Source organism: Protopterus annectens, chromosome 13.part0, assembly GCF_019279795.1.
Source record: "Protopterus annectens isolate FY-2018-M chromosome 13.part0, PAN1.0, whole genome shotgun sequence".
NCBI lineage: Eukaryota > Metazoa > Chordata > Ceratodontiformes > Protopteridae > Protopterus > Protopterus annectens.
In genome coordinates this window covers 936,635,248-936,650,157 of record NC_056747.1, presented here as the reverse complement: position 1 = coordinate 936,650,157, position 14,910 = coordinate 936,635,248, and the positions used below count along the sequence as shown (strand labels likewise).

Here is a 14,910-nt window from a genome sequence, read left to right as displayed (position 1 = left end):
TGACAAGTTGGCAAAAACATCCCCCTTCTGCACCATCAACTGGCAGCAATTAACACTGTGCTTCTCCTAGAGACAAAAAGGGAATGCCATTTTGGAACTTGGCTTTGCTAACCCAAAGGCCACAATGACAGTGTAATGGTGTTTGAACATGTAACTGCAGGACTTTCCAAAAACAATGTCCACAATCCAAAAAGTGAAAGTGGCAAAACTGGTGGACTTGAGGGATGCGCAAGCTTATACAACGGTGTGTTACTTCATGTCAAGTACTGGCATGGGTGTGTGGAAGTCCTTGAATACAGGATTTCAAGTTTTGCTCAACAGTCAGTAACTGGTAGAGAAAATTAATTCAACCTATGGCCTATCAAGGAGTTTCCAAGTCACCAAAATATTCTTCTCCATGTACAATAAGCTACATGTCTAAAGAATACCACATATTTCTTAAACTCATATGCTGTGGGATGAAGAGTGGTACCTCCAACAGCCTGTGCAGCCCAACATACAAGGGTCATTTACGCTCAAAGAAACAAGGAAAACAGATGAAATAAAACTCGTATGGTTGTCTGCAGATCAACTCAAAGACTGATGGGCTGCACAGATTTTCAAAGTGGGATATTCTTGTTCTTGAACTGTAGTGACCTTGAGTTGGAATGTACAGTGAAAGGTATGAGAAATGAGAATCTGCTTTTAAAGAAAATTTGGAATTTTATTTTTTAATTTATTTATTTTTGGTAAACTTCTATTCTGCACAGTCTTAGAAGCATACCATAGTTTGTTCAGCAGTTCTAAAAACATACTAAACCTCTATTAAACAGATACTGCAAAATTTTGTCATCTGCCTTTCATTTTTAACTATATTTAAAGATGCACTTTGTTATACATTTCAGCAATTATCTCTCTGCACATTTTGTTAGGTTCTAGCGTATGTGCCATACACCAAAATATATGGCAGTCAAGTATTAACTACAAAGTTAACATGGTCTTTATGCAGCCATGTAACTTCGTGATCTCTTTGGACTTTACTGAAGCTCACTTAATCTTGCTTAACAGTATCTCAGTAGAGAGAACTATGTGGCTCGGGCAAGATAGCCCCTTATATGAGCACATTACCCTATCCTTTACTTCGTAACATCGTTAGATACTGCTTTTTTAACAAGACAAACATTACAGTAAACATATGATGACATCTCGAACAGTGGTTATAGACAGAGTATCTTCAAATGGAATACAGTGAATACACTGTTAGGACAACACAGCATGTTTTTGTTACAATAAATGGTCATTTATTACAGAGCATAAAGCTGTTTGTGAAGAAAAATGTAACATGCTGGTAATTCGAAAGTATTAAATATCAAAAAGATAAAGACTATACAATGGTATGTAAATGGAACTCTGCATAATTCTGCAGTTTTCTTTGCAGCCTCAGCAGCTTTTAAGGATACAATTTTCACTTTATTGTTGTAGATGAATGAATCACCTTTCACCAATCAGTTTAAATTTCAATACAACCCACCCTGACAAGACAATAAAAACGAGACAGATATGGGCAAGTTCTTACCACACAATCTGCATTCTGAGTCAGCCTCTTCAGGGTCAGTAGGGAGTTGTATGGTTGAACCACCACATCACTCATCTCATCCTGATTAGGAAAGACAGAATATGTCTGGACTAGCTTCTTTGGGTATCTGACAGGAATTACACAAAATAACTGCTTTAAGTTAGGTGCTAAATCAACTACAGCAAGCTTTCACTTAACTTAAAAATGTATTAGCAGCTATAATACAGCAGACGAACAAACACCTACTTAAACCTGGTATTGTATTCATGCACTTTTTCCTATCTGACAAACAAAAATAAAGCAAGATATATCTGATAAACTATCAAGGACAAATTTCACATTAATCAAAGCACTTTATGCATTTAACTCAGGGATGCGAACAAGCTATTTACTTCAAAATTCAACTTATGAAGAAAATTAAATATCAGTGTATTAGCCTAGGCCTAAACACTTCACAGTGCTGTCAAAACCCAACAAAAGAAAAATAAGGTTAGATTATGCCTAAAGACTGTACCCATGCAATTTTGACAAATTATCTGTTAGTGGCACAGGTAGCACGTTGACACTATTTTTCACTGTCAGATGAAAAGTCTAGCACAAAAGTAGTACGTGAATTAAATAAACGGATACATTTACAAACACACTTACCTGTCATTTAACTTTTCTAAAAGATAGGAGCCCAGACCAGAACCTGTTCCACCAGCAATAGAGTGACACAGAACAAATCCCTAAAAAGAATGAACAATATATAAATCAAGCCAATGCTATACTGTCCATTCTTCCCCATCAGTGGGGCAACAGCTATATGTAGTGTGACCCTACAACAGGCAGCTAATGGGTTATTTCTATAAATGCCCTACCCAATCCCTGGTGGCTGACACTAGCATCTACATCACAATGAGTGTTGTCCTACACTCTCCTGATGTGCACGTGCATTTTAAACTGCCTGAAATCTGACCAAGCTTCTGAGAACATGTAATTTTGTATCCAAGCTCTATTACTGAAACAGCATGCATTCCTTTCCCAAAATTTTCCTTTTTTTTTTTTTTTTTTTTTTTTTTTACACAGTTAGCATACACATTAAAACACATCATTACCAAAATTTAAAAGGCATGGGTTTTATCTGTTAACAGACTATAGGTTGGTCCAAAGTCCACTTTCAGCCGCAACCAGGACACTAGGCAATATATTAAAAAGTACAAAAAATATGTATAGCCACAAAATTATATGTATACTGCACAAGCTAACTCATTAAACAAATAGTATCATTGTGTATTTTGAGGTGAAGTGTATGCATGCACATATATATGGGTGTGCACTCAACACAGAGTGAAATTATTACAAAATAAAGCAAATTAGAACATTGCATTAACTATGCACATTGTTTGTTTGCGTCTTTCGGCTTTTCCCGGTTAGGGGTCGCCACAGCAGAACTCCAGTCCGCTAATGATTGGCAGTTGATTTTTTATGTACCAGCTTGCCAGGCCTGACGCACAACCTTCAACGAGGGTACGCCCATTCACGCATGTCTCCACGCAGAAGACGCTCTAGCTGAGAATCGAACCGGACAGCGTCTTACTGTGAGGCGACAACGCTATCCCACCACCACCACCGAGGGGTACTATGCACATTACAAAAGTAAAACAAAATACAATAACTTACAAATTACAAAATGCCTGTGGTATCGGGCCCAATCACATCCCCGTGCGGGCACTAATTACACATTAACACACACCCTGTCAGGCATTATTGCTTGTTTGAACTTTGTTACTAGATGTGTATCTTTAGTATCTTAACAAGCGTGTGTTTCTAGGAATTATTGTAGAGACTATTTATAAGGCAGTGGTAGTAGCATTATATGCCGTTTTAAATTATGTATGCGATTTCTTTTAAGTCTGTCACATGAGCGGATTGCATGGACTCTCATTTAATCTGCACTTGTGTAGATCTAAAATGACAGTTACTTTTGACTTTTTTTTTTTACATTGTTAATAGAAGAAAATTCAACCCAGCCCCAGTCCAGTCTCACTTCCTCGTATTTGGATGCAAGTCTTACTACCAAGTTCCATTTACATGTTGTCATGTATTCCTCAAACACAATAAAATTATAGTCACAAATCCCCATATAAATACACACATTTTTTTTTTTTAATTATACACATTTTTCTTGATCTCTACAGAATCCTTATTACTTCACTGGCATTTCTTTAACATCGACTAAATGATAACTTCATATGTAAATACAGAACAGACTCTGATCACGCCATAACACAAGTGAGATCTCTCAAAATCCTCCAAAGCTAGTTACGAAAACAAAATCGCCACTGATTCTAAAGACAACCACAAAGCATTCTATAGCTATGTCAAGCATCTCAATGGCAAGATCTGCTCTGAGTTAAAGCACAATGGCACTAAATATACAGAACCAACTGATATTGCCAACATCCTGGCAAATAGGTTCAGTGCTAACATTACCCCTCTCTCATCCCCTAAAGGGCCCATCTCTATACCGGAAGAATGCAAAGTATATGTAATCACAGCTGCACAGGTAAAAAACACACTCCAAAGCCAAACACACAGCATCCATGGGACCCGACAAAATCCCTGGCTGCGCTCTACATGAACTACAGAACGAACTGGTACCCCACCTAAGTACCATGTTCAATCATAGCCTCACCTCAGGCTTTGTGCCCACTGAATGGCCACAGCAACGGTTATCCCACGCCACAAAGGGGGAGCCAACATGTACCCCGGGAAAGTACAGTTGTGTACACTTACCATAAATGTAGATGTTAGAGTTTATTCACTGTTGCAGTCATTACATTTGGGTAATCCTGCTAGCAGGTTGCCCTCAGCCAGCCTGAATTCCAAAGTCTTGGGTCCTGCATCGGCTGCTGTCACCCCTTCCCTGACGTCAGGTCGCCAGGGGTATAAAAGATGCGGCCAACGCCATTTTCTTTAGTTTTTCTTGTCCCAGATGTCAGGTGCCCCCTAAAAGGGTAGCCAAAATTTATAAATATATAAATACATGCAGCAATATAAACTTTACCTTCATCTACAAGCAAATACACCACATAGGTTCCATTCGAAGAAAGGGGGATGGCGGGTGGGTAGCCTGGACTGCAACAGTGAATACACTCGAACATCTACATTTTTGGTAAGTGTACACAACTGTACTATGTTCTTTGTGTTTCACTGTTGCAGTCATTACATTTGGGAGTCCCAAAGATATGGATGGGAGGCTGGAGCTAAAAAGCATTAGGAGCAGCTATGAGGCCCTGCAGAACTGCAGTGGCAAAGCCTGCCCTGGATTTAGTGGCAGATGATAGTGCTTTGTAAAAGTGTGAACTGAACTCCAAGAGGCAGCCTCTAAATTGCCCTTGGTTTGTACTCCCCTGAGAAACGCTGCTGAAGTGGCTGCAGCTCTGGTTGAATGTGGCCTAATGCCCTTAGGCACTGGATTGCCATGGTGTAAGTAGCAGAAACGAATGCAGTGGCCTATCCACTTTGAAACAGTCTGCTTTGAGATAGTCTTTCCTTGTGATCCTGCAGCATATGCCACTAGTAATTGCTCTGTCTTTCTGAAAACTTTGGTTCTGTCCAAGTAGAATCTAAGCTGTCTGTGTATGTCCAAAGAATGCAGAATTCTCTCCCCCTTGTTCTGTGGGTTTGGATAAAGAGTTGGCAGATGAATAGTTTGGTTAAGAGCCACACTGGACACCACCTTAGGCATAAATGTTGGGTTTGCCTCAGAGACCCTGTCTGGATAAAAAAATAATAAAAGGTTCCACAGCCATGAGTGCCTGTAGCTCTGAAACTTGTCTTGCATAAGTTATTGCTAGGAGCAGAGCTGTTTTCCAGGATGAAAACTATATCAGCAGTAGCAGCTTGCTCAAAAGGAGGCAGGGTGAGTATTTCCAAGACATAGTTGAGGTCCCATGCAGGCACTGGTGATCTCCTTGGAGGCCTTAAATTTTTGGCTCCTCTGAGGTACTGTTTTAATAAGGGATGAGAAAAGATTGGTGGCTCTGTATTGTAATGAGCCGAAATAGCAGAGGCATGAATTTTAATAGATGAAAAAGATAGGTCTTTGTCCAGCAACTCAGTTAAGTATTGCAAAATCTGAGGAATATTTGGCACAGCTGTATCAGTTCCTTGTGTCTGGTTCCAAGCACATAATCTCTTCCATTTTCCAGCATAAGATTTTCTAGTACTAGGCCTTCTGGCCTCCAAAATGACATCCATCACAGCTTTACTGAGAGGTGTGTTTTGTATGACTACATTATCCGCCATGCTGCCAGGTTTAAAGTCCTGAGTTGGTTGTGCAGGATCTGATTGTTTTGCTGGGACAGTAGATGAGGTATTTGAGGTAAGGTCTAAGCTGGGCATTGAGACAAGTTCTTTGGGATTGGAAACCAGACTGGGGCAATCAGTATCATTTTTGGCCTCTCCTGTCTGACCTTTAGGAGTACCTTGGGGAGGAGAGGCAGTGGGGGGAAGGCATATACTGATAGGGCGTCCACTTTCCATGCTTGTTTGTGATAAGTCTTTGTGCAAAATCTTTTTAGTTGGTAGTTGTGAGGGGAGGCAAATAGATCTATGTCCGGGCATCCCCATTTCCTTGTTAACATGCTGAAGACTTGTGGATCCAGCTGCCACTCTTGGGGATCCATGAGGTTTCTGCTTAGTTCGTCTGCCAGAGTATTTTTCCTTCCTGGCAGGAATTGTGCCTGCAGATGTACGTGGTAAGTCAGAGCTGTGTCCCACAATTTCATGGCTAGTCTGCAAAGGGGGTAAGAATGTATGCCCCCCCTGCTTGTTTATATACCACATGACCATGGTGTTGTCTGTCTTTATCAGTAGTTGTCCCAGATGAAGTAGGTCCTTGAAGGCTGTCAGGGCATTCTGAACAGCTAGCATCTCTTTTTGATTGATATGTACATACATTTGGGTTGAGGACCATGCACCCTGAATGCATATTCCTGCCATGTGGGCCCCCCAGGCATAATCTGATGCATCCGTTGTTAGTGTCCGCCTGGCTGGTGGTAATGTGAATGGCTGTCCCTTGTTTTGGTGACAAGCCTTTGCCCACCATCGAAACTCCTGTTGTAGGCAGGAAATGAGAGTAATCATTGTTTCCAGGCTGTGGCAATGTTGAGTCCAAACACTTTTTAGGTACCATTGAAGTTTCCTCATATGCAGTCTTGCATATGGAATTAGTAGGATGCAGGATGCCATGAAGCCCAAAGCCTGCAGAATTTTTCTTGCAGATAACTGGGCCTTTGTTGCCAACATTTTGAAATAGGTAGTCAGTTGCCTTTGTTTGTCTGGTGTGAGATAAGCCATCTGGGCAGTTGTATTTTAGCTTGCACCCAGGAATATTACCTCTTGAGAGGGTACTAGTTTTGATTTCTTTTCGTTGACTGTGTACCCTAGGCATGTTAGAAGTCTTTTCACAAACGCTAGATGCTGTAGAAGAATGCCCTTGTTCTCTGCATGAATGAGACAGTCGTCCAAGTAAGGATATATTTGTATTCCTCTGTCTGCAGAATGCAATTATTGGTGCCAGGCACTTTGTAAAGACCCTGGGCACAGTAGATAAGCCAAAGGGCAGTGCAGACAATTGGTAATGCATTGTGCCAGCCTTGAATCTGAGGTATCTTCTACATAACTGTCTGATTGGGACATGCAGGTATGCCTCTTTTAGGTCTAGAGTCACCAGCCAAGCGTTCTTGCCCAGCATGGGCAGAAGCTGCTGCAAAGTCATCATCTTGAATTTTGGTATATCCAGGAATGTGTTCAGAATAGATAGGTCCAGTACTGGTCTCCAGAGGCCTTGTCCTTTCTGGGTACCAAGAACAGTCTTGAGTAAAATCCTTGTCCCTGCTCTTGCTTTGGTACTTGTTGAATGGCCCCCATGTCCATGAGGGATGAGACTTGTTTTTGTGCCTCTGCCCATTGATTTTTTGGCAGATCTGGCCAGCCGTTTGCCTTTGGCAGGGTATGGAAATGGAACTTGTACCCTTGTGACACGATATTTAGAACCCACTTGTCCTGGGTTATGTGCCAATTTTGAGAAAAAAGTGCTAATTTTCCCCCTAAGGGTGCTGCCAGGAGATAAGTGCTTGGTGCAGGCAGGGGGAAGTCATTGGGATGGTTTCCTGTATGGTTGTGATTTGTCTTCTCCTATTTGGAGGTAGAAGCACCCCATTGCCTTGACCTGTAGGAACCTTGCGCCTGGGATCTGCCTCAAGGGCATCTGGATCTGCCCCTTTGAGGTCTGTCTGACAAAGAAAAGGACCAATTCTTTGTAGGCCAGTGTCTACTAAACCTAGGTGGCTGTACTTGTAAAAAATCTTTGACAGTTTGCATAGATTTAGCTTTATCCTCCATTTTCTTTAACACCTCCTCTGCCTTAACACCAAACAAAGAATCATGCTGTAAAGGTGCATCTAATAATTTAACTTTGACATGATCAGGCAGATTTTGTTCCTTTAACCAAGCATGCCTCCTAATTACAGAACTAGTAACTGCGGCCCTGCAGGAGGCCTCCAAAGAATCAAAACCACATTGCAATGTATGCTTTCTAACTTGTTCAGCTGCATGCAATAAATCCCGCATTTCCTTGTTTTCTGCACACTCAGAGTTTAATAACATTTTCTGTTTAAGCAATGCCATGACAAGTTGCTGATATTTGAGCATATGAAACTGACAGTTTAAGGCCCTTATAGCCAAGGTAGCAGATGTGTAAACCTTTTTTCCCCCATCTATCCAGTGCCCTAGAATCTGTCAGAGGGGGTAGGGTTTTTGCAGCGGAAGCCTCAACTCCTCTGGGACCCTGTGAAATAGTTTCTGGGTCTGCAGCAGGGTTTTTAAAAAGGAATTTATGAGAGTCAGTGACCCTGTAAAATCTGTCAGGCTTAACAGGAGCTGGAGGTAAAGAGTCAGGGGTAAGACTAGACTCCAAAAACACATCATCTACAATATCGAACACAGGGGGAATGGCTAGTGGCCTGTGTTGAGGTAGTAAAAGGAAATCCCTGAGCCTCTTTTTAGATTCTGAAAAATCTTTGCTCTCCCAGTGGAAATGCTCTCTCATGGTATGCAAGGTTTCCCCACAAGAATAGTCCTCTGGAGGAGAAGCTGAAGGTATAGATTCTTCAGCATCAGAATCATCATGGGGGGGGGGGATATTCCTGATCAGAAGAAATAGAAACCGGATCTGAAGATTCATAGTCAGTCATAGTCAGTCACCTGCCTAGGCCTCTTATCAGGCGGGGGATGGGAACCCCTGATCAAGGTAATTAAGTCTTCGGCCATTTTGAGCATCTGTTTTTTGGGCATACAGGCCTGTCCACGTGGCTCTAGAGTTTGTTTCTTTGCTTTAGAAGGTGCTTTAGTCTTTGCCTTTGAAGCTGAGGTTGGTTTAATGTAAAGATGTTTAGGTATGAATACACCCTCAGAAGCCGGTGCCTGCTCAGCGGCTCCGGCCCATCTGAAGGAACAGTATTCAAGGCTCCAATACCTCGAGTTTCCAGCGGCATGGCTGACTCCACGTGGGAGTCGGTAGTGGCCTGCGACTCTAAAGTAGTGGGCATCAGGGGCTGCAAAAGCGCCTCACTGAGAACCGGCGACTGGCTTAGGAGAAGCTTAGTCAGTGGTTTTGGGCCTCGGTTGTCTCTCTCTCTCTCTCCTTTTCTTTGTGAACTCCGGTAGTCAGATGGCTATCTTACGACATTTCTGGATAATTAAACCGGCGTCCAAAATAGTTTAAAGCAAAATCATACAGACGCTTAATAGTGCGTTGGTTAAATCTAGCACAAAACCGACAACCAGAAACGGTGTGATCAGGGCCTAGGCAAGGAATACTGTAAGAATGAAAGTCCTTATGAGATGTTTGCTTTCCACAAGAAATACAATTATTTATTTTTTCTGACATCGGTCTGGGGCAAGAAAAAAGTTTCCCCAACAAGGTACTTTGAAGACTTCGGATCTGAAACTCAAACACGAAAATCTCAGGAGTCGGCAGACCTGCACTTGCGAACTGCTTCTGCTTCGGGCACCACATGGCAAGAAAGACTAAAGAAAATGGCGTCGGCCGCATCTTTTATACCCCTGACGACCCGACGTCAGAGAAGGGGCAACAGCCGCCGACACAGGACCCAGGACTTTGGAATTCAGGCCGGCTGAGGGCAACCTGCCAGCAGGAATACCCAAATGCAATGACTGCAACAGTGAAACACAAAGAACATCTACTGCCCCATTAGCCTGACGAGCCTGGTCTGCAAGGCTATGGAGCGTATCATCATGGAACTTATAAACAATGACATTGGTAATCTCCAAACTCTGGACTCTACCCAGTTCGGGTTTGTAAAAGGCAGATCAGGTCTCCTAAACCTGATCGCTCACCAAAGCCGTAGATGAGGGTAAGGTGGTTGTCATCAAAGCCGTAGAGGAGGGTAAGGTGGTTCACACAGCCTATCTAGATCTCGCCATGGTTTTCGACACCATCCTCCACTCTGGAATTATAGACAATTTTATCTGGTTGATAAAAATATACCTGACCTGTGTATAAAACAAAAGGTACTAAACATTTATTTATAATTTACTGTGTTTTATATTACTATCATAACCATAGGCAAGAGTTTCCAGTTTCTCAGATTTTATATTAGCTTTTTGTTGGTCTCTTCAAACATATCCTTAGCTGCCATAACTGAATCCTTTTTAATCCATACTCAAATACTTCATTTTATCATGTCGCCATAAATATGGATTAGACCAGTTCATGTGTAGTTTTATCTTTATTAAGTTTATATTCCAAAAATACCCAGAAGTGTCTCAGAATATTCCACAACATCGAGGTGTTCTTATCTGGTTTCATCATGTACAAAATATCTGCAAACAAAGCTAACTTTTCTTGAACATCATACAGATTATATCCTTGAATTTCTGAGCCCCTTTTCTTTGTCAATGGTTTTAAATAGAACGCAAATAAAGTGGAAAGAGGAGTTCTGGCAACTTATCACAGAGGAAACCTCCCACTTTGATCCTTCTAAATAATCTCTACTGCATCAGGAAATGCAAATGCTTCCATTGTCCTTCTCAAAATTCCAGCTTATTCTGTCAAATGCTTTCTCTGAATCAAGGCTTACCAATAACATTGGTATTCTTACATGCTGCTTCCCTCTGGATCATCACTCCATTAATATCACATTTGTCTCCCCTCCAAAAAAAACACACTGGTCCATATCTATTAATTATGGCATCACCTATGCCATTCTTTTAGCCATTATAAACAAACATTTAGAACCAAAATGGGTCTGTATGACGCTGAATTATATGTGTCTTTACCGACTTTAGATATTTCAGCCATCACAGCTTTTTTCCAGGATGTTGGTGCCTCCCCTCATTTTAAAATACTGTTAAAGAAAAACCTTCCAGACATTTCTCTCTTCCTTCCAAACATCCATTGGAATATCATCTATTTCTGGAGGCTTTCCTGTAGATTGGTTATACACCACCATTTTTCTGTCATCTCCTCCTGTCTTAACTATTAGTGGAGTCTCATCTTCCTCTAACCTTGTCATATCAAATATTTTTATTCTTGTTTTTTTTTGTTTTTGTTTTTTTTCCCCACTTCTCTGCTTTAAAACAATTTTTCATATCTCTAGTACCTGTACAGGATATCTGGTTATTATTCTTGTTATAGGCTCCCTAATTTTTAGCAAAACCCTTTCTACTTTGTTGTCCAACTCGTTTTACCAAATGCTTCTGTACTCTGGAGTTATCAAAAAACAGTTGCTTAACAATCTTTCTAAACTCATGCATATTATCCAGGTACTCCCTTATTTCTTCTTTAGCACTCTGCAACTGCACCACCAATTGTTCTGCGACAGTCCCTTTATTTTGTAATACGTTAAATTTTGTTAGCCCCTCCAAATAATTCTCATTACTTTTTAAACAGATCTCATTTCTACCCTGTTTTTAAACTCTATTTTCATTTTATTTCACTCACTAGCTACAACTTCTGGAGTACTTCCCATCTTCCCTAATAACTCGCAGAGAACTTCCGCTACCCATTCCTTAAATGCTGCCCCCATTCAACCATTTTTTGAAACATCTCTACTTGAGCAAAATCATACTCAGCCAGCCTTTTCTTCAATTTGACATCTGATTTTTGCAGTTTTATCAGCTCATTTGGATATAGTACAGTTGTGTACCTACCATAAATGTAGATGTTAGAGTGTATTCACTGTTGCAGTCATTACAATTGGGTTATCCTGCACCCGCAGTCGGCCTGAGTTCCAATGTCTAGCTCCGGCGTCAGTTGCTGTCGCCTCCTCCCTGATGTCAGTGCGCCAGGGGTATAAAAGATGCAGCAGACGCCATTTTCTTCAGTTTTTCTTGCCCCAGATGTCAGGTGCCCCTAAAATGGTAGGCTAAATTATGCCAATAAGCATGCATACACAAAAAAACTTTTCCTTCATCTACAAGCAAATACACCACATAGGTTGTATAGAATAGAGAAGTACAGATAAGTCCCAGCAAGGAAAAGGGGGATGGAGGGAGGGTAACTTGGACTGCAACAGTGAATACACTCTAACATCTACATTTATGGTAGGTACACAACTGTACTATGTTCATCGTGTTTCACTGTTGCAGTCATTACAATTGGGTTGAATTCCAAAGCTAAGGTTGGGCGGCTGGGGCTAAATAGGATTAGGAGCGGCTATCAGGCCCTGCAGAACTGCAGTGGCAAAGCCTGCCCTGGATTTAGAGTAGAGAGGTAAGTGATAGTGCTTTGTAAAAGTATGCACTGAACTCCAAGTTGCAGCCTCTAAAATGTCTTTGGTTGGTACTCCTCTGAGGAAGGCTGCTGACGTGGCTGCTGCTCTAGTTGAATGTGGCCCAATGCCCTTAGGCACTGATTTGCCATGCTGTGAATAGCAGAAACGAATGCAGTGGCCTATCCACTTTGAAATAGTCTGTTTGAAGATGGGCTTTCCTTGTGATCCTGCAGCATATGCCACTAGAAGTTGTTCAGTCTTTCTGAAAGCTTTGGTTCTGTCCAAGAAGAAGCATAGCTGTCTGTGAATGTCCAAAGAATGCAGAAGTCTCTCACCCTTATTCTGTGGGTTTGGGTAAAAGGTAGGCAAATTAACTGTTTGGTAAAGGGCCACACTGGACACTACCTTAGGCATAAATGTAGGGTTTGTCCTTAGAGAAACCCTGTCAGGATGGAAGATTATAAAAGGTTCCACAGCCATGAGTGCCTGTAACTCTGAAACTTGTCTAGCAGAGGTTATTGCTAGGAGCAGAGCTGTTTTCCAGGATAAGAATTTTATATCAGCTGCAGAGGCTGGCTCAAACGTAGGCAGTGCGAGTTTTCCCAAGACATAGTTGAGGTCCCATGCAGGTACTGGTGCTCTCCTTGGAGGTCTTATGTTTTTGGCCCCTCTGAGGTACTGCCTTAGTAATGGATGAGAAAAAATTGGTGGCTCTGTATTGTAATGAGCTGAAATGGCAGAGGCATGAATTTTAATTGATGAAAAGGAAAGACCTTTATCCAGCATCTCAGTTAGGTATTGAAAATTTGAGGAATATTTGGAACAGTCGTGTCAATACCTCGTGCCTGGTTCCAAGCACAGAATCTCTTCCATTTTTCTGCATAAGATTTTCTGGTGCTAGGCCTCCTGGCCTCCAAAATAACATCCATCACTGCTTTAGAAAGGGGAGTCTTGAATGGTTACATTATCTGTCATGCTGCCAGGTTTAAGGTCCTGAGTTGGCTGTGCAGTATCTGACCATCTTGTTGGGTCAGTAAGTGAGGAATTTGAGGTAATGTCCAAGCTGGGCATTGAGACAAGCTCCTTAGGATTGGGTACCACAGTATTAGCGGGGCCAGTCTGGGGCAATCAGTATCATTTTTGGCTTCTCTTGTCTGGCCTTGAGGAGTACCTTGGGGAGGAAAGGCAAAGGCGGAAAGGCATATACGGTTAAGTTTTTCCAGCTGAAAGATAGAGCATCCACTTTCCATGCTTGCTTGGGATAAGTCCCTGTGCAGAATGTCTGTAGTTGGCAGTTGTGAGGAGAGGCAAATAAGTCTATGTCCAGGCATCCCCAGTTCCTTGTTATCATGCTGAAGACCTGTGGATCCAATTTCCACTTGTGGGGATCCATTAGGTTTCTGCTTAGTTCGTCTGCCAGAGTATTTATCCTTCCCGGCAGGAATTGGGCTTGCAGATGTACTTGGCAAGTCAAAGTTGTGCCCCACAAGTTCATGGCTAGTCTGCAGAGGGGGTAGGAATGCACCCCCCCCCGCTTATGTACCACATGACTGTAGTATTGTCAGTCTTTATCAGAAGTTGTCCTGGATGAAGTAGATCCTTGAAGGCTGTGAGAGCATTCTGAACAGCTAACATCTCTTTTTGTTTGACATGTAGATGCATTTGACTTGCGGACCATGTGCCCTGAATACATCTTCCTGCCATATGGGGCCCCCCCCAGGCATAATCTGATGCATCTGTTGTCAATTTCTGCCTGGCTGTGGGCAAGGTGAATGGCTGTTCCCTGCTCAGGTGACAGGCTTTTGCCCACCATCGAAACTCCTGTTGCAGGCAAGGAATGAGGGTAATTATTGTTTCCAGGCTGTGGCAATGTTGAGTCAAAACACTTTTTAGATACCACTGAAGTTTCCTCATATGCAGTCTTGCATATGGAATTAGCAGTATGCAGGATGCCATAAAGCCCAAAGCCTGCAGAATATTTCTTGCAGATAACTGGGTCTTTGTTGCCAACATTCTGAAATAAGTAGTCAGTTGTCTGTGTTTGTCTGGCGTGAGATAACCATCTGGGCAGTTGTATTTAAGCTTGCACCCAGGAATATTATCTCTTCAGAGGGTACGACTTTTGATTTATTTTCGTTTACTGTGTACCCTAGGCCTGTTAGTAATCTTTTTACAAATGCCAGATGCTGTAGTAGAATGTCCATGTTCTCTGCTTGAATAAGGCAGTCGTCCAAGTAAGGATATATTTGTATACCTCTGTCTGCAAAATGCAATTACTGGTGCCAGACATTTTGTGAAGACCCTGGGCGCAGTAGATAAGCCAAAGGGCAGTGCAGAGAACTGGTAGTGCATTGAGCCAGCTATAAATCTGAGGTATCTTTTGCATGATTGTCTGATTGGGACATGCAGGTATGCCTCTTTTAGGTCTAGAGTCACAAGCCAAGCCTTTTTGCCCAGTATGGGCAGCAGTTGTGCAGAGTTAACATCTTGAATTTTGGATTATCCAGGAATGTGTTTAGGATAGACAGGTCCAGTATTGGTCTCCAGGCTTTGTCCTTTCTGGGTACC

The 14,910-nt window shown here is 42.0% G+C and overlaps 1 protein-coding gene across 1 annotated transcript in view; it reads right to left on the bottom strand.

The window, feature by feature from the left end:
* TUBG1 (tubulin gamma 1) overlaps positions 1–14,910 on the bottom strand; it is a gene marked incomplete in the record, with an annotated part of 407,143 nt that overhangs the window by 280,814 nt on the left and 111,419 nt on the right. Inside the window, 2 exon segments of the mRNA XM_044054706.1 lie at positions 1,556–1,682; positions 2,204–2,283. Coding sequence (XP_043910641.1) covers positions 1,556–1,682; positions 2,204–2,283 — 207 coding nt within the window.